This window comes from Myotis myotis, unplaced genomic scaffold, assembly GCF_014108235.1.
Source record: "Myotis myotis isolate mMyoMyo1 unplaced genomic scaffold, mMyoMyo1.p scaffold_m19_p_12, whole genome shotgun sequence".
Lineage (NCBI taxonomy): Eukaryota > Metazoa > Chordata > Mammalia > Chiroptera > Vespertilionidae > Myotis > Myotis myotis.
The window spans coordinates 36,580,651-36,601,488 of NW_023416316.1; the positions used below are offsets into that span (position 1 = coordinate 36,580,651).

The window sequence follows — 20,838 nt, forward strand, 5'->3', positions numbered from 1 at the left end:
ATAAATACAGACACTCCATTTCATAAGTAGGAAGACTCAATATTGTCAAAATGTCAGTTCTTCCCAAATTGATCTGTAGATTCAATGCAATCATGAACAAAATCCCAGCAAGTTATTTAATGAATATTAACAAAATAATTCTAAAATTTGTATGAAGATGCAGAAGAACAGAATAGCCAACATAATATTAGAGGAGAAGAACAAGGTTGGTAGACTGACACTCCCTGACTTCAAGACTTACTATAAACTACAGTAGATAAGACACTGATATTAGTGAAAGAGTAAACAAATAGATCACTCAGCCAGAATAGAGGGCCCTGGAATAGACCTCCAAAAATACAGTCAACTGATCTTGGACCAGGCTCCAAACGCAATACAATGGAGCAAAGACATTCACTTCAACAAATGGTGGTGGAATAACTGGACACCTACATGCAAGAAAAATGAATCTAGATAAAAGACCTTAACCCTTCACAAAACTCAAAATGGATTACAGACCTAAATGTAAAACAAAAAACGACAGAACTCCAAAAGATAAATTCAAGAAAACCTAGTTGACTTCAGACATGGCCATGACATCTTTTTATACAAAGGCACAATTCATGAAAAAATAAAAATTGATAAACTGGACCTCATTAAAATTAAAACTTCTGCTCTATAAGAGACAATGAGAAACCACAACGCACTTATTAGACTGACCAAAATCTGGAATATTGACAATACCAAATAATGGCAATGGTGTGAACAGCAGGAACTCTCATTCGTTGCTGTTGGAAATGCAAAAAGGTGCAGCCACTTTGGAAGAAGTTTGGTGTCTCCTCACAGAAGTAAACATTATTTAACCATAGATCCAGTTACCGAGCTCCTTGGTATATACCCAAAGGAGTTGAAACTTATGTCCCCACAAAAACCAGCACACAAATGTTTATAACATCTTTACTCATAATTTCATATGAATGAAGCTTATCCACATAAACTTTATATTCCAACTGTATAGTCAAAACCTGGAAGCAACCAAGATGTCTGTCAGTAGGTGACTAGATAAACTGTGGTATAACAGACAATGGAATATTATTCAGAACTAAAAAGAAATGAGCTATGAAGTCATGAGAAGACATGGAAGAACTTTAAATGCATGCTACTAAGTGCAAGATGCTAATCAGAAAAGGCAACATATTGGTCTTAGCTGTTTTGGCTCAGTTGGTAGAGTGTCAGCCTGAGGACTGAGAATCAATGAAATATGGTATTGCCTTAGCTTCAGAATTACTAAGAAAATCTATTACCACATGAAACGAACAATACATACTTCGGCATCCTTATATCCATGAAAACCATGGCCTTAGATAATTCCACATTGAAGTGCAAAGGTACCAAAACATGCTGTGTAGATACATTGAGTTTTCGTGCTTCTTTCCAATTATCACCTAATTATAGAAAACAGTATATTTAACACATGTGTAATTTGAAAGACACTAAACCTAAAATTATTTTTAATACTTCAGTCACACACTGCATGATATGGGGAAACCTTCCCACCCACATCAAGATAATCTTTAATACCACATGCCCAGGCACAAACACACACAACAATTGGCAGGTAATTTCTTTTCCCTTTCACATTTTACTTCTGCTGCTTCACAAGACTGCGTTTTAATAGGAAAAATGCTTATAAGAAACAACAACATAGTTTTAATCAAATCTACTGCGCATTCACTGGTAATCACTGTAACCAGCCAGATACTTTACCAAAAACCCAACATGGCTCTAAGGCAGTGGTTCTCAACCTTCTGGCCCTTTAAATACAGTTCCTCATGTTGTGACCCAATCATAAAATTATTTTCGTTGCTACTTCATAACTGTAATGTTGCTACTGTTATGAATCATAATGTAAATATCTGATATGCAGGATGGTCTTAGGCGACCCCCATGAAAGGGTTGTTCGAACCGCCAAAGGGGTCGCAACCCACAGGTTGAGAACCACTGCTCTAAGGCAATAATGACTAAAGTAGGGAAGATTGCAGTTTTTCAGTATTAACTCACAAAAGCTGCCATTTATTTAAGATTTATAACTGGTACCGTTCTAGGCAATGTTTAAACTTTCACTTAATTCTCACAATGATGTATAACCATCTCATTTTAGAAAACTGAAACACAGGAATGTATAACTTGCTTATGGCCAAAAGGCTAGGGAGTAACAAAAGCTGAAATTTACATCCAGGTCTGGCAACATTCACTGCAGTGTTACAAGCCTAAATTTTCAATAAGGCAATGCTAAGTAACTGACAGAGTAGCCTTAGAACATTAGATAAAAATCATGGATTCAGCCCCGGCTGGCATGGATCAGTGGTTAAGCGTTGTCCTGTGAACCAGGAGATCACGGTTCGATTCCCAGTCAGAGCACTTGCCCAGGTTGTGGGCTCAATCCCCAGTGTGGGGCATGTAGGAGGCACTTGATCAGTGATTCTCTCTCATCATTGATGTTTCTATCTCTCCCTCTCACTTTCTCTCTGAAATCAATAAAAATATACATATTTTTTAAAGGTCATGGATTCAAGTGCCCAAAATATTACGGGTAAGTGAAAGAAAAAACAGGATATAATACTACATGTCATGTTAAAAACGCACTCAAAATATTCCCACTCATAAGCAACACACAAGCATATTCCATATACTCATAGGTACATACATTGAAAAAAACAGCAAAAGGATATGCAGTGAAATACATTACATACATGATCTCATTTGAACCTAATAATTCCGTAAGTCAGATAAAATCCTCAGTCAAAAAAAACCAAGCGAACAAAGGATTAGATTCTTGGAGATAGATAATAAAATGGATCTTATGACAATTTCTGAATTCTAAATATATTGAGATAAAAGACATATTTCTTCACTTCTCAATTTACAGGTAAAAAAATATGATATTCAGAGTCTGTATTTCAGTATTTATCAAAAGAATATATGACAATCACAGAAAGTAACCTAATGTCAAAAACCTTTGCTCAAAAAATACTTTTTTAAGAATAGTTAATGCTTCTCAAAAACATTCCAAGGAATTCCAATACTTTTCAGACAATAATGATGTATTTCAATTTTTTTTCACAAGCATCTCAATATCTTAAATATAAGTATAAGCTAATGGGCTTCAAAAACTAGTGACCAACAGGTACAGACATACCAAAATTTACTAACTTATTTACTGAAAAAAATTTATGAATTTTCTATAAATAATTTACATGTGCCACCCACTATACTCCTTTGACACCAACTAGAATATGATAAAAACAAAAACCAATTTCATTACCCTAAAGCAGGGTCCTCAAACTTTTTAAACAGGGGGCCAGTTCACTGTCCCTCAGACCGTTGGAGGGCCGGACTATAGTTTAAAAAAAAACTATGAACAAATTCCTATGCACACTGCACATATCTTATTTTGAAGTAAAAAAACAAAATGGGAGCAAATACAATATTCGTATTTGCATGTGGCCCGCGGGCCGTAGTTTGAGGACCCCTGCCCTAAAGCAAATATAGTCAGACAAATAAAACAAAAATGTCCCAGTCCTATATAAACTAACATTTTTAATAACCATTACTTCAGGTTCTCTATTGCTTCTCCTTTCATTAGTTAACTCAGTTAATTAAAATGTGACTATATACACACAGAGATATCTCTAAAAACAGACACCAATCCACCTTTGTTGAATTATCTGAATGTTTACTAACACCAAGGAATTCAAAAGCAATATAACACAGTGGAAAGAGAGCTCAAATTATCAGGGCTCTTTCACTATTCTTTAGTAGCTCCTGACAAGTGAATTTCTGGCTCTGACGACTAGGTCTGGATCAGAGACTCCTGATTAGTACAAAAGAATGAATGGGGTAAGTTATGCTTAAGATAGGGATCCACCTCCATCTTGCAGTGGCTATTATGGCTGGGGATGCCTAGGCTGGTTTCATTCACTCTTGAGTAGTCTCTTCTGGTTATTCCACTGTGTAATACAAATATTTTTAAAAATGTGTCAATGTTTTCTAATCTTATGCAAATATTGGAGAACACTGGTCTAGATCAGGATTTGTTAATATCAGCACTACTGGAATTTGGGCCAAATTAAGTCTTTGTTGACATTCCTCTACATTCTATGTTTAGTAGCATCCCTGACCTTTATCCACTAAATACTAGTGGTGCCCCGACTGTCCATGTGTTACAACCAAAAATGTCTCCAGACACTGACAGTATCTTTTGCGAGGTAAAATCACTCCCAGTTTAGATATTACTCTTATCTACTACATACTTCTAATTAAAAAATATGGAAGCTCCAACATATTTAGAATGAAGGTCTTCAGAGAAACTGTCTAAACACCTAATTAATCACTTCAGCAAAATGAACAATACATAATGCACTGTATACTTACCAACTCTGCTGTAAAGCAGCTGAATGCTTGTAAGGTGAATATCAAAGGAATCATAAGCTCTACGCATTATCTCTTCAAGTCTGGCCCCACCTTGTTTCATATCTGGTAATTGTGAACGACTTTTGCTTGTCACCTAGAAGTTAATTTTAAAAGTTTAGACGGTGCAAAATACTCCAAAATGAAAAGATCAGGTTTTTATCTTTCAGAATATAATATAAAAAGTTAACTGGGGAGGATAAACTCACAAGCTGACATATAAGGCTATTAGAAATGTCTTTAGCCAAGGCCGGCGTGCTCAGTGGATAGAGTGTTCGCACACTCACTGAAGGATCGCAGGTTTGATTCCCCATCAAGGGAACATACCTGGTTTGCAGGTTGGATCCCAGCCCCAGTTGGAGCACCTGTGGGAGGCAACCAGTGGATGTCAACTCTCTCTCACATCAATGTTTCTCTCTCTCTCTCCCCCTCTCCTCCCTCCTCTCTCCCTTACTCTCTCTAAAAATCAATGAAAAAAATATCTTTGGTGAGAATTAATGAAACAAAAAAATAATCTTTATGCATGACACATGTAAGAAGAAGGTTAGATATAAAGTGAATTTTTATATATTGTTATATTTCCTAACTCTTTATATTAAAAGAAGGGAACCAAGCTAGTTCTGGAGAATAATACATCTAAATCATTTTAAAATCTGGTATGAAGCCTTTTTATTAAAAACAAAAAGGCTTATAAAATTTTTCTTTGGCATGATGACAGGTATTTAAATAGTTTTATAGTAAGAACTGAAAGTCCAGGATTAAATATTAGGACAGCTGAATTTTATTTCCAACTCTGTCATTTATGTGACCTCAAGCAAGTTATATTTGTATCTTATTTTTATCTCCCCTTTATTGATGTACTATGCACACTACTTTTCTTTTTTCTTTTTAAATATATTTTATTGATTTTTTACAGAGAGGAAGGGAGAGGGATAGAGTTAGAAGCATCGATGAGAGAGAAACATCGATCAGCTGCCTCCTGCACACTCCCCACTGGGGATGTGCCCGCAACCAAGGTATATGCCCTTGACTGGAATCGAACCCGGAACCCTTGAGTCCGCAGGCCGACGCTCTGTCCGCTGAGCCAAACCAGTTAGGGCTACTTTCCTTTTTTCACATAAATATCTTGGAGATCACTCCACAGCAGTATTTCAAGATCTTACACATATATATATATACACACACACATACACACACACACACTGGTATATACACAAATATATATGTATATAGGTTTTTAAATAAAACTATATACATACATATAGATTTTATATAGCTCATGTGTACACAATCAAAATTCAGTATCTCTCTTTGAAAGGTAATGACTTTTAAGCAAAAAATTAAGCAAATTGCCTAAAATCACAAAACAAGATTACTATCCTTACAGCTGACCTTATGCTCTCTCAACTATAACAGACTGCCTTGAACCAATCCCATAACCACATTAAAATATGAATAATTAGCTGTATAAATATTATAACTGTAAATTCAGCAGCTGTCTATAGAATTATCAACTGAAGAATAAAAGATAGAAAAACGGAGAATGTCAAGAAAAGGCACATATTTGTTAGAAAGCCAGAAAGAGCATTCTAATATTATCCATCCTTCTTGGGTCTTTAAATAGTTACAGCTATTCCTCTACATTTAATGATATAGAGCAGTGTTAACCAACAGAACTTTCTACAATGTTGAATTTGTTCTCCATCTGTGCTGTTTAATACAGTAGCTACTAGACACTTGTGACTATTAAACACTTGAATGTGGCTAATGTGACTAAGGAACTAAATTTTTACCTTACTTTATTTTAATCAACTTAATCAACCATATATAGTCAGGGGGTACTATATAAACCAGGGGTGGGAACATCGAGCCCGCTAGCCACATAAGGCCCATGAAATCATATGATCTGGCCCTTTCAAGGCATTAGGGGTGACTTAATTGAATATTTGACCAAATATAGCAGGCTAATTTTTAAGTGGATAATTTTGTATTGCCCACAAATTATGTTATAAATATACAAATGGGTCTTAGCAAAAAAAAAAAAAGGTTCCCACCCCTGAACAGTCCAAATCTGGAAATATAAAAAAAAAAAAATATTCTCTATTCAAAATTAAGGAAGGCCCAGCCTGTGTGTGTGGATCATGGTTGAGCATGGTCCTATGCACCAGGAGATCACAGGTTCGATTCCAGCTCAGGACACATGTCCAGACTGCAGGATTGATCCCCAGTACGGGGCATGCAGGAGGCAGCCAATCGATGTTTCTCATCAACGTATCTCTCTATCCCTCTCCTTCCCTCTCCCTAAAATCAATCAAAACATATTTTTAAAAAAACTAAGGAAGAAAAATATACATAAGTGGATAGAACTACATAAATTAGGTAAATGCAAGACAACCATCTCTCAATTTAGGATTATTTAATAGAAATTAAAATATCAATATCTAAAGTTATATACATACAAAAATTCAGAAGGACGAAGATTATGTGATTACTTCCAGAACTCCCTCACACCCTCTGTACTGTAATTAATCCAGTAATAAACTTAAATTGAAAAGGAAATCAACTCCTTAGGCATTACTCTCAAATTCTACATATAATTGTAATTCTTTGGTTCACCTCTGACCTATGGAGTTCAATTGTTCATTTTGCTTTTCGAAATGTAGGAAAACTACCTAATTAAATGAAATCATTTTATTCACCAGAAAAGATTTCTCATAAGTCTAAAAACCAATATACCAAATCAAACTGTCTTAAAAAACAAAACATATTTTAAACAAAGAAATACCCTAAGTACCATATTCCAAGATAAATATTATTAATATATACCTTTAAATGACCAAGATCCAAAAGAAGCAGATTTGACGTAGGGCTGAAAATTCCATCTTGTGGGATAATAACATATGAAGCTTTCAAATTAATTCTGAGATCAAGAACTTTCTGTGTTTCAATAATATATAGTAGACCTGCAGAAATTAAATCTTCACAATGAGTATTTTTCACAAATTACTCAAAAAATAGTTATTAAATGAACTGATAGCACAATCTTAAAATAATCTGAAATAAGAATTCATTTTAAAATGACCTTGAGCAAATTATTTTCAATATCAAGTAAAAGTATTTGTTAGTTAATATATACACTCCTAATTAAATATAACTAAGTACAAAATTAAAATGATTCTTCAAATAAATGTTGTTTTTAAGCCCCCCCAAAAAAACATTTTAGGTAATATTCAGGAGATAATATATCTAAAAAAATTAAGTATTATGAAACATATAGTCATAATCCCTATATTAGAATCTATATAATTTTTTCCAAATCATAAACTTAATACAACTACACCTACCATACTGAACAATAATTCTTTATACTTATGACATTACTGAGACGAGAAAAATCCTGGATAATTAAATCACCTCAACAAAACCGTATGTAAAACAGAAAAGGCAACAAAGCAGAGTTCTCCATTCCTCAGATATTTCATTAACTTGAGGTGTTTTATTCTAATAAATTTAATTCATTCACTTTCATGTGATTTATATACCAAACGAATCTATTTTATGGTCTCAAATCTAGCATGAGCTGTTAAATCTAAAATTATTATCAACTATCAAATTATAATGACCCCATGAGATGAAATTCTGTAAGCAGCTATTGCATCAATTTGAATCAATAAAAAATGTTAATTTATAAAGTTTAGGACATCTGATATTCAAAAAGAAAGGGACCTGAGTTCACAAAAGAACAACAACAACCAAACACACACAAGTACTATGATGAGGATCAGATATTTTAAACATAAATTCTAAGAAAATAAAAATGACAATAGGACACTAGTATGTAAAATTCTGAATAGCTAGATTGAAAAAATTTAAGTGATGTAGTTTATTTAATGTGTATAACCTTTATACTTCAATCAAAAAATTTTGTTCAGACCAGGTACAGGCTAGAAAACATCACAAGAGAACTGAAAGGCAAAGGGGAATTAAACCAAAAAGACCATTGCATGAAGTTCTATGATTTTATAAAAGAATTCAAAGGCCAGTTTCTGTCAAACACAATTTCAAAAATCCCAACAAAATTTTGTAATTAACTTGAATGTAGTTAATAGGTTTGACCTGAGTGTAAGGAATAATTGCTATATCTGCGTTTAAATTAAGTATAAAATTAGTTTCAATTAAACTGTATCTAGTCTAGAAAGAAACTTAATACATTACTAAAATCAGCTTTAAATGCCTAAGAGTTTAGTACAAGATTCAGTATGTAATACTGGCATTTTTACCTGTTGCTGTCTTATCACGAAATTCTTCAAGTTTTGTCAAAGTCGCTGAAGTGAGCTGTGCTAGATTTACCTCTTTTGGAGGTCTGAAGAATTCCACTATACTATTCACTGTTCTCTGGGAAAAATAAGTATCATTAAAATTAGGCATAAAATCAAACCAAATTGAAATATATTAAAATTTAGAAATTTAAAAAATGCTTACTGCATCATATATTATTTCTAAAGGTTCAGCTTCTATGATACACCTTTGAGCAACAGTTTCATCTAATGGATTTGTCTCAAATGTAATCTGGAAAAGTGATGCAGCATTATCCAATGAGGACAGGAGGCGGGGTTTTGTTGAATTATCTGGTAGGCCAGTAACATGAAAGGAATCTATTCTGGTTTCAAATCTGCATGAAAAAAGAATAAATATTAGCAATAGATATACTTTGTGCTTAAAAGACTACCATTAAAAATTAAAAGAAAACAATGAATGGGAAAAATTAATTGAAAATATTTTATGTGATAAGAGACATATAAATAATATAAAAAGAACACTTACAACTCAGTAATAAAGACAACCTAATTTGAAAATGAGCAAAAGAACTTAAAGATATTTTTCCAAAAAAATATAGTGACTAAGCATATGAAAAGATGTTCAACTTCACTAGCAATCAGGGAAATGGAAATACAAATCGAACCAATGAGACTAGTTTATATCCATTAAAATGGCTATAATCAAAAGGAAAAATTAGTGTTGCCAATGATACAGATAAATTGGAAACCTAATACACTACTGGTAGAAATGGAAAAGTCTGGCAATTCCTCCAAAGGTTAAGCAGAGTTACCATGTGAAACAATTTACTCCTAGGTATATACTCAAGGTAATTTAAAACTTAATGACACAAAATATTGTCCAGGAATATTCATAGCAGCATTATGCATAATACCCAATAAGTGAAAATAATCCATTACCCATCCTCTGATGAATGGACAAAATGTGATATATCCATATACTGGAATATTATTAGGGATTAAAAATGAATGCTATACCATGGATGAACCTTGAAATATGGTAAGTGAAAGACAGACAGAAAGGCCATATTACATGATTCTGTGCATATTAAATGCCCAAAACAAAGTCTTAGGAATAAAGTAAATTAGTTATTGCTGACACAAGGGAGGGAGGCAATGAGGAGTGACAACTAATGAGTATTAGGGTTTCTTTATTAGGGTGTAAAAATGTTCTGGAATTACCTGATAAACATAACAATGTAATGTGGCATACAGTGTCACAAACAAATGAATTGCACACTTTAAATGGATGAATTGTATATGTGAATTATATCTCAGTAAAGCTATTTTTTATTATTTTTAAAATCTTTATTGTTGAAAGTATTACATGTTCCCTTTTTCCCTCATTGACCCAGCCCAGCCCACCCCCGTCCCCTCACCCAAGGCCTTTACCACCCTATTGCCTGTGTTCCTGTTTTGTTTTTTTAATTAATCTTTATTGTTCAAAGTATTGCAGATGTACCTTTTTTCCCCGAAGTAAAGTCATTTTTAAAAACAAAAGTCATTTTTAACAACAAATGTTGTTTCTTCTTTGTATAGTGTGGCTTACTGAGGTTTTTGTATTATCCTTTAGTGTCCTTCTAGTTTCCTGAGCATGCACAGTGTTCTACTGAATATGTATTATTTTAATAATTATAAAATATATATATTACTGAAAAAAATCTAAGTTCCTAAAAATACAAAAGGATATATTAAGCCATAGTACTCTTTGGAAAATACGGTAAAATTGTAATCTATCTTCCAATTTCACAGTGAATTTTTTCTTACAGATAAAAGATAATAACCCGGCCAGCATGGCTCAGTGATTGAGCATCGATCTATGAACCAGGAGATCATGGTTTGATTCTGGGTCTGAGCACATGCCCAGATTGCAGGCTCATCCCCAGTATGGGGTATGCAGGAGGCAGCTGAAAGATGATTCTCTCTCATCATTACCGTTTCTATCTCTCTCTCCCTCTCCCTTCCTGTCTGAAATCAATAAAAATATATTTTTTAAAGAAGATAAAAGAAAATAAATGAATACTTACTTTATTGCTTGTGCTCCTGGTCTTTGTACAACCCAAGTGCTAAATTCTTCTACTACAATATTTAACAGCTCACGTTTTTGTTGTTCTTCTCTTAGAACAATAGACATACTTTTCAAGTGCATGTACAACTTCATGGCTTCAAACTAGAGTATATTCAGATGAATAAAATTAAATACACACACATATGTATGTATATCAAACATTCTTATTCATATCCTATTCACATAATTTACTCTTTCCAAAAACCAGAAGACAGTTTAAAAGCAACCCTTATATCTTAAAGAATCACCCTATAACATTACAAAGTATGGGACAATATTTATCCCTACCTTGGAAATTAAAATAAAAACAATATTTATGGACCCAGAAGAAAATCACAGAACAAGTCAGTAATTCCAAAAAGATTAAAAATATCTTTCAACAGTGAAATATAAGGCATCAAAACCTTACTGATTTTGGCAAGGTTGGGTCAACTGCTGTTTCACTATAGCCAATTGCTTCATAGAGTGAAGTTTTTTCTTCAGGTGTCAAGATTTCTTCAAGACCTACAAATTATAAACAAAGTGTTCTATGTTTTTAACTGATAACAAGATAAAACTAACCCATAATTTAGATGCCTTTAGTAAATTAAATGTAAATTTTACTCTTTTGATAATACTTCTAAGACATTATAATCACAATGTTAGAATGACATTGGCAATTTTAGAAGGATTATTCTCCAAAACTATAAATTTCTAAATACTGGTATCAACCAAGAGCTTACAAAGTGGCTAACTGTATTTGGCACTGTACTAGGCAATACACCTAGCACAAAAAGTAAGTAGTACTAATATCATAATTTCCCCGTTTTACAATTAATAAAACTGAGATTCAAAGAGCTAAATAACTTACCAGAGACACAGTGCTAATAAGTGATAGATTCAGTATGTAAACCTAAGCCCCTAAGACCTCAATGCTTTAATCTTAAGCATTTGGTTAGGAAAATCTTTATAAGAAATCAATTAAATAAAAATTTACAATGGTTTATACACTTTTGAAATCTTTATTTATCTGTTATTGTGCTATATGCATTTACCAAATCCCCTAGGCATAAAACTCGTTTGTGAACACTAGTAAAATAATAAAATTATTTAATTTTTACTAGTCATATATTTATAATGTTTTAGTAGTAATTTTATTGATAACAAGAATAAAGTATGTATCATATGCATATATACTTATAATATTTAATTAGAGAGAGAACTTTCTGCAAAACAATTTTCATACCTGATGATTAACTACATTACCATACCTGATGATTAACTGCACTACTATAAAATAAAATGAACATACTTCCAGGTTTAACATCGGGCTGCTGTTCTTTAGTTTTTGGTTCTGACCAAGTCCACAACCAGTTAAACCATCCTTTATTTTCCTCTGAATCTTCTGTTCCTTCTTTGTATATCCTGTATCCAGCTTTCTTTACCTAAAATATATAAATTTTTAATTAAATGACAAATTATCCTTTAACAATCTAAAGAAATATAAGCCTGACATTTCCAAAACCTGTTTACTTGAGTAAATAAATGTAAACATTCTACAAACTGACAACAGAATAAAGTAACTGCAATATTAGCCAAACATAAGAATTAGTATTACAAGGCAGTTAACCCCACTGTCTTACACAGAAAGATAATTTTAAAAAAAAATCAAATTGGTTTTTCATCTTCACATTTACTCTGAGTATAAATCCAATAACCTAGAAATAATATTTTTCCAACAGAATCTGATTTAAATGAATGTGGCAAAACATTAAATCAAATTTTCTTATAACAAACACAAAAAAGCAAATTTGAACCTGTTTTAGGAAACAGTATATTACAGCACAATACTAATAATATCACAGCACCTGTCAAATCTATATGGACTCTAGATTTGTTTTTACTAACTGAAAGATAATCTGGAATTACCTCAACTTCTGCCTGTTGTCTCACTATAGTAATGTTAAATACATCCAGAGTCTTCTCCAACTCCTGAAAATATAAAGGAAAATGTATTTACATAAACAATTATAAAACAATTATAAATAACTTTAGTATATATAATCTGTCAAATTGCTGTACTGAAGATATGATAGAAAGCAGAAAACAGATCATCCATCAACATAATATTCCTGGTTAAATTCTGAGAAACAATGTCAGCTTGGAAGTTAGTAATGATAAAAAATTTTCTGAACAAAGAAATCTTACAGCATGCATATGAATTACAACTCCATAAGATTTACAGATATATACTAAAAGATACCAAACATGCACTATTTAAAATGATTTTTATCTGGGTTTTAACTATAGGTAAGGGTAAACACAGTGTCACTTTCAACTAAAAATACAATTTATAAAACCTTCATATAACGTGCATAGTTCCTATGCCATCATCAAGATGCTTCAAGTAGATCTAGACACACTTAAAACTTGCTTTTAGCCAAAACCGGTTTGGCTCAGTGGATAGAGCGTCGGCCTGCGGACTGAAGGGTCCCAGGTTCGATTCCAGTCAAAGGCATGTACCTTGGGTTGCGGGCACATCCCCAGTGGGAGATGTGCAGGAGACAGCTGATCGATGTTACTCTCTCATCGACGTTTCTGACTCTCTATCTCTCTCCCTTCCTCTCTGTGAAAAATCAATAAAATATATTTTTCAAAAAAAACAAAAACTTGTTTTTATATTTTTCAAAGCTGTTGTGGCTATTAAAATAAGCTGATAAAAGCTAAATCTCTCATCATATCTCCATACATTATTTCCATGATTACATTTGGGAGTTTCACATGCAAAGAATTTTTTTCCCAAAGACAAGCAACCATGACCCACTAATATCTAGAAAACAACTTAGGGTGCTACTGTCCAGCAGGCGTGCAGGATTTAGGTTAAGGTAAAAATGGCTTAAGTACGGAAATCTGTAACCAACCCAAAGACCTCTAAAAACTAAGCATTTATATTAGTCTTGGTCTTAAGAAAGTCTCCTACCTCAAAAACAAAAATAAAACTCAATCTTTAGGAGTTGCAAATTGGATCAGAACAGTTACATTAATTTCAAGAAGTTAACTCCTCTTAGTGTCCTTAAGCTGTACTTCATCCATCTGTAAAACAGTTCCTTCTAGAATATACCACTGTAATGCTAAAAGATCATATGATGAATACTTAGAGAACTCTCAAGATAAATAAAGTTAAAGTTGCTGGTAAAGGCTAGAAATGCCACAGGAATTAAAAGAAAAAGAGCTCTATCTGGGCAGAAAATTCAGGAAAATTCATATAAGAGATAGGACTGAGGCAGAACTTGAGGTTATAAGTAAAACTGGAAAAGCAAAGATGAGGAAAGGCAAATGAAATACATGAGTACAGATTTGGCTATAAGCATAAGCAAAATGTACATGATAGGAAATTGTATTTGATTAATGCACAGTTAGATGGTTTACACAGGGGAAATGCAGTGGTGACATAATGTAAGGCTTTGGAAACAACAGAGAACTTGGAATCAATGTACAAAAACATTTTAGCCTTTAAGGTTAAAAAAATCTTAATACAGAAAAACCCTGGGTTGTAACGACCAGTAATGACCGAGGCTTGACCACCCCAAGTCAGTCCTGCAGTCAGCGCTGGGTTGCCATGGCAAACCAGCGCTGATTGCTTCCACTGCAGGCGTGGTGCTCTAGCACTGACTGCTGAGGGGGCTGGCTGTGAAACAGGGCCAGAGAGAGGCCTGAAGAGAGAGGCAGGGACTGATCCGTTGCCTCTGTGGCAGCTTTTGATTAGCAATTGCTTCTCTCTTTCTCTCCCAGTCTGGCCAGCAGCCATGCCTCCATTTCTCTCCAGGCCTTCACCAGTGTTGCTGATCAGCCTGCCTTTCTGATTAGGCCCCGTTGATAAGCCCAGAGACACTGACTGGCATAAGAACTGACCAATCAGAACCAAATGTGGGTGCTGTGAAGAACCAATGGCTGCCTAAGAGGCGGAGCTTCTGACGCTGACTGGCATAAAAACCAACCAATCAGAACCAAATCTGGGTGCTGTCGGAGCCAATGGCTGCCTAGGAGGCAGAGCTTTTGATGCTGACTGGCATAGAAACTGACTAATCAGAACCAAATTGGCCAGCAGAGGAGGGCAGTTGGGGGGCAAGATCAGGCCAGCAGGGGAGGGCAGTTGAGGGCAAGATCAGTCCGGCAGGGGAGGGCCATTGGGGGCGAGATCAGGCCAGCAGGGGAGGGCAGTTAGAGGTGATCAGGCAGGCTGGCAGAGGCAGTTAGGGGCTACCAGGCCAGCAGGGGAGGGCAGTTAGGGGTGATCAGGCTGGCAGACAGAGGCAGTTAGGGGTTATCAGGCAGGCAGGCAGGTGAGCAGTTCGGAGCCAGTGGTCCCAGATTGCGAGAGGGATGTCCAAATGCCAGGTTAGGATGTCCTAAACGGGCAGTTGGACATCCCCCAAGGGGTCCCCAATTGGAGAGGGTACAGGCTGGGCTGAGGGAACCACCTTCTGTGCACGAATTTCGTGCACCAGGCCTCTAGTGTTTTAATAATATAAAGCTTCAAGTTATTATTTGCATGAACCCAAATCTCTCCAGATTCAGAATAATCTCATCTTCCAAAAGCTCCCAGGAGAATAACACCAAAGCTTCTATCACCCAACTGAGTTTAAACAGGAGTAAGAAAAAAGTGTAAGTAAAAGAAAGAGAATGGTTTTTGAGGTAGAAGACTTTCTCAAGACGTAGGCAAATATAAATGCTTAATTTTTAGAGGCCTTTGGGTTGGTTACAGATTTCCACAATTAGAACAAATAATGAGGAAGTCCATAAAGACTTAGAAGTTTTAAGGCACAAAATATTCAACTATTTTTTAAAATGCTAACCTCCAAACAGCTGAGAAGTTCCACAGGTGGCTTCTTATTTATAAGTTTTTTCTTATAGAGTTCTTTATATTGCTTCATTTGTTGCCGATGATCGCTAATATGTTTCCATGACCACATCCGCAAGTGGGGGCAAACATTTACTTCAAGAATACCATGTATAGCATAAGCCCACCTAGTTAAAAAACAAAAACATAAACCCTACACTTAACACCCTCATACCAACAGTATGAAATAAATTGATATTGCTTCTACTCTAACATACATAACTATCATTCAAAGAATATTAAAATGGTATGTAATGTGAGCACCTGCTTTTTTCCATCATATTTGTTTTTACAGTAATTAATATTATCTTTCCTAAGTGAAAATAAGCAAAATCTTTAAATTTTATTGCAATAAATATGTCTCCAGAAAAACTATTAAAATATTAATGGGCAAACAGCACTTTAGTCCCATGAATAATAATTAAAACAGTCAACTGAAAGAGTAATTGCAATTTCTAGAAACTATGCAAGAGCTTAATAACTGTAATGACAAGACTTTGAATTTCAAAAAGGGGTAGTACTTTATATACGCCCGTAACCTTTTCAGATTTAATAACACGTTTAATGTGTATAATACAAAAGTTTGAAACTTTTAAAGACACTGCTAGACAAAAAACTGGAATATGGTTCAATAATTCAAAAAATACAGTGAATAAATGTTATTCTAGTACTCCAGTTATAAATTCCATTATAAAGAATCCCTTAAGTAATTTATAATTGCAAATCAAACTATAGTTTGTGTTGGTCTTTAGAGTATCTTAAAAAAGTCAAGAAATTCACTTTTATGTTATATTCTTAAAATCTTTTAAAAAAGGCCCTAACCAGTTTGGTTCAGTGGACAGAGCTTCAGCCTGCGGACTCAAGGGTCCCAGGTTCGATTCCAGTCAAGGGCATGTACCTTGGTTGTGGGCACATTCCCATTAGGGGGTGTGCAGGAAGCAGCTGATCGATGCTTCTCTCTCATGGATGTTTCTAACTCTCTATCCCTCTCCCTTCCTCTCTGTAAAAAAAATCAATAAAATATATTTTTTAAAAAAATCTTTTAAAAGGTTTTAGTTTGAGCAAATCCACTTACGGAAATTTAACTGAAGAAAATGAAAAGACTACATCAAAAAGATATATGCACCCCCACATTCACTGCCACATTATCTACAATAGCCAAGACATGAAGACAACCTAAGTATCCACTGACGAAAGAATGAATAAAGAAAATGTGGTAATATATACACAATAATGGAATATTATTTAGCCATAAAAAAAATCTTGCCACTTATGACAACATGAATGAACCCTGAGAACATTATGCTAAGTGAAGTGAGTAAAAAAAGGACAAAAATATATGATTTCACTCATATATAGAATCTTTAGGTGACAGGAAATGAGCTCATAGGTATAGAAAATATGTTGGTGGTTGCCAGAAGCAGAGTTTGGGGTGAGCAAAATGGGTGAAGGGGGTCAAAAGTTACAAACTTTCAGTTATAAAATAAATAAGTCATGGGGATATGATGTACAGCATGGCAACTAAACTTAATAATACTGCACTGCATATTTAAAAGTTGCTAAGAGAGTACATCTTAAAAGTTCTTATCACAAGAAAAATTTTGTAGCTCCATATGGTAGGAATGGTAACTAAGGGTGATAATTTGAATCATTATGTTGTACACCTGAAACTAATATAAAATTGTATATCAATTATACTTCAATCTAAAAAATTTAAGACATTTTACCATTCTCTGGCATGGCCGTGAACAGGTACATCAGGTTTGAATTTCCTATATGGCAGATTTTGCGTCATCATATCAACTGATTCAAGAAGCTCCATAAGACTGAAATACTGAAGGATGAAAAAAATAAAGCTCTTACATGTTTCAGATTTTTTCCAATCATTGAAGCTAAGTTAAACTTTGTAAAGGAAATTTTACATTGTAACTATGAATTTTTAAAAAACATAAATAAATTGATAAATAAAAGGGAACCAGAAGCATAAATATGAAAAACATATAACAAACTGGCCTTTGCCCAAGGGGAGGAAGGTGGGAGTGACTGGACAAAGAAGGTGAAGGTAATAGCTAAAGAACACATATGCATACCATGGACACAGACAATAATTTGGTAAAGGCCAGGAAGAGGTAGGCAGGGGAGGATGGAGGGGGGCAAAGGTGGGGGAAAGGAATAATGTCAACATTAAAAATATTTTAACAAAAAAAATTTTTTAAAGGGAAAACATTTAAAATCTTAGTTCTATTTTTATCAAACTATAACTCACAATTTAAAATACCATTTAAAAAATCACCTGTGGTTTATTAAATTCAATAGCTATGTCATGTAATTCAACATCCAGTTTTATCTTGGGGGCAGAAAAGTCAAAATCAGATCGGCGATTCATCTGAAGTTTGGCTTTAGCAGATATGGGGCGAAATACTGGAAAATAATATAAATTTTAAAAAATTAAACTGAGTTACATTTCAAGAGTTTCATAGTACTAAAAGGATCGAGTTGAAAATACTGATTTTCATGTCTTATATATTCTTTTACAGTTCCATATTTCCACAATGCTATGATTTGGTCAGATGAACTGTAATTTAATTGGTGAAAAAGTTTCTGTTATCTTTTTTCTATCTATAATTGACATTGTTGTCTGTAAGCCAAAAAAAGAATTTCAGGAAGGATAGTCTATGATTAACAACGTCAGTCGAGTTATCCATCACCAATCAATATTTATTGAGTGCCTTGAGGATAGAAGAAACAGCACTCTTTTTCACTGCATATTTTAATAACTTATTTCTGATTACTAAAATACTACATGTTCATTTCAGACTATTTAAAATCAGAAAAAAATAAAGAAAAAATTTAAGTACACATTTTTAAAATAGTAAGGTCACACTATAGACTGCAGCATCTAGCCTTATTAAATTGCATTTGCCATGTTAAAATGTCTTTTAAAAATTATCATAGCTTTATTAAATAGAGAACTCACAATTTATTAACAATCACTCTTACTAGACATTTTTCTTTCCTGGTTTTGATATATAGCCAAAAGCTCCCCAACAATGAATGACATATATGTGTTTTCTTTTGCATATATATATGTGTGTGTGTGTGTGTGTGTGTGTGTGTGTGTGTATATATATATATATATACATATCACAAATACATTTAATTACATGAGATATTAACATGAAAAGGCACAGTTACATCAACAATATTCATTTAAAATTTATTAATAAATAAATAAAATAAAATAAAAATTGCAATTTTTACTTTAGGAAACATGCTTACCAAAATCATAACCTTCTGGAACAATATTTTCATCAACAATTCCATTCCTCAAGCTGTCCTATTAAAAGATAAATTGCTTTTATTTATATTAATGACAAGATATCTTTATCTGACAAAACCCTATTGTATGCAAATGAAAAAGTTTAAAAGCAATTTATAAAAAATTAATAACTCAAACTTAGGAGGATTCTGATAAAAGAACATATTAAAGTGGTATGGATAATAGTTCATTAAAGACAATTATCTCATAAAAGAATACCTTAGAAATATTAAGATATATGTTTAAACATGTTTATATATAGGGACATATACAAAATATGACAAAATTCAATACCCATTTATGATTAAAACTCTCTATGCCAAAGTGGATATAGAGGTACAATTACACTTGACCATAGTAAAGGGAATATATGACAAAACCACAGCTCATATAACACTCAACAGTGAAAAGTTCAGAGTTTTCCTCTAAGGTCAGGAACAAGACAAGGATGTCCATTGTCACTACTTTTATTTAACACTAGAGGCCTGGTGCAGGAATTCGTGCACGGGTGGGGTCCCTCGGCCTGGCTGGCAATTGGGGCCAATTGAGGATGGTTGGCCAGGCATGAGGGACCGTGAGAGGTTACCAGCAAGGAGAGGTTGGCTGTGGGAGCGCATTAACCACCAGGGGCAGATCCTACGTTGAGGGTCTGCACCCTGGTGGTCAGTGCATGTCATAGCTACTGGCCAGACATCTGGTTGTAATGGTCACTTAGGCTTTCATATATATATACTAGAGGCCCGGTGCACAAAAATTTGTGCACTCGGGGGGGAGGGGGTCCCTCAGCCCGGCCTGTGCCCTCTCGCAGTCTGGGACCCCTCAGGAGATAATGACCTGCTGGCTTAGGTCTGCTCCCAGGTGGCAGAGGGCAGGCCAAATCCCTAGGTGCAGCCCCTGGTCGGGCTCAGAGCAGGGCCGATTGGGGAGTTGGGGCGCCGCCCCGTCATGCACAGAGCAGGGCAGATTGGGAGGTTGTGATGCCACCCTCAGTCACGCTCAGGGTAGGGCCAATTGGGGGGTTGGGGCACCGTCCCCTGTCACACTCAAGGCAAGGTCGATGGGGAGGTTGCGGCGCCACCCCGTCACGCACAGAGCAGGGCCAATCAGGGGGTTGAGGCGCTGCCCCCGTCACACACAGAGCAGGGCCCATCAGGGGGTTGGGGCACCGCCCTCTATCACCCACAGAGCAGAGCCAATCAGGGGGTTGGGGTGCCATCACTCTCACACTCAGGGCAGGGCCGATGGGGAGGTTATGGCTCCACCCCATCACACATAGAGCAGGGCCCGGGGGGGTGGGCGGGGGGGTTGGGGAGGTCCCCCCTATCAGGCACAGAGCAGGGCTGCTCAGGGGGTTGGGGCCCGGCCCCCTGTCACACACAGAGCCGCAGGGCGATCAGGGGTTTTGGGCGCTGCCCCCTGTCACACTGATCCTGGTGCCGGGGGGCATATTACCCTTTTACTATATAGGGTAGAGGCCTGGTGCATGGGTGGGGCCGGCTGGTTTGCCCTGAAGGGTGTCCTTGATCAGGGTTGGGGTCCCCACTGGGGTGCCTGGCCAGTCTGGGTGAGGGGCTGAGGGCTGTTTTCAGGCTGGGAGTGACTGAAGTTCCCAACCATTCCTTTTTTTTCTTTTTTTTTTTTTATTCTGGGCCAGCTTTACCTTGAGGCTTGGCTCCAGCTCTCAGGCCTCCGCGGCTGAAAGTAGGTTTCTGACCTTTGCTTACAATGTTGCAAATCTGCTGGCTGAAGTCCGCCGGTATTTGTTACAATGTTTCTTAAACTGCCA

General features: G+C 35.4%; 1 protein-coding gene across 11 annotated transcripts in view; it reads right to left on the minus strand.

The window, feature by feature from the left end:
- Positions 1-20,838, minus strand: part of VPS13A (vacuolar protein sorting 13 homolog A) — a 196,918-nt gene that overhangs the window by 126,089 nt on the left and 49,991 nt on the right. For all 11 annotated transcript variants that reach the window (XR_004971254.1, XR_004971255.1, XR_004971256.1 and 8 more), the window contains exons 10-22: positions 19,013-19,070; positions 18,027-18,154; positions 17,461-17,567; positions 15,690-15,861; positions 12,763-12,825; positions 12,146-12,278; positions 11,264-11,358; positions 10,814-10,956; positions 8,932-9,121; positions 8,730-8,844; positions 7,276-7,412; positions 4,414-4,546; positions 1,307-1,424 (exon numbers count right to left, since the gene is read on the minus strand). Coding sequence is in view for 8 of the 11 variants with exons in the window: in XM_036330768.1 (XP_036186661.1) it covers positions 1,307-1,424; positions 4,414-4,546; positions 7,276-7,412; positions 8,730-8,844; positions 8,932-9,121; positions 10,814-10,956; positions 11,264-11,358; positions 12,146-12,278; positions 12,763-12,825; positions 15,690-15,861; positions 17,461-17,567; positions 18,027-18,154; positions 19,013-19,070 (1,592 nt within the window). In the remaining 3 variants the exon portion in view is untranslated. The remainder of the gene's footprint in view (positions 1-1,306; positions 1,425-4,413; positions 4,547-7,275; positions 7,413-8,729; positions 8,845-8,931; positions 9,122-10,813; positions 10,957-11,263; positions 11,359-12,145; positions 12,279-12,762; positions 12,826-15,689; positions 15,862-17,460; positions 17,568-18,026; positions 18,155-19,012; positions 19,071-20,838) is intronic.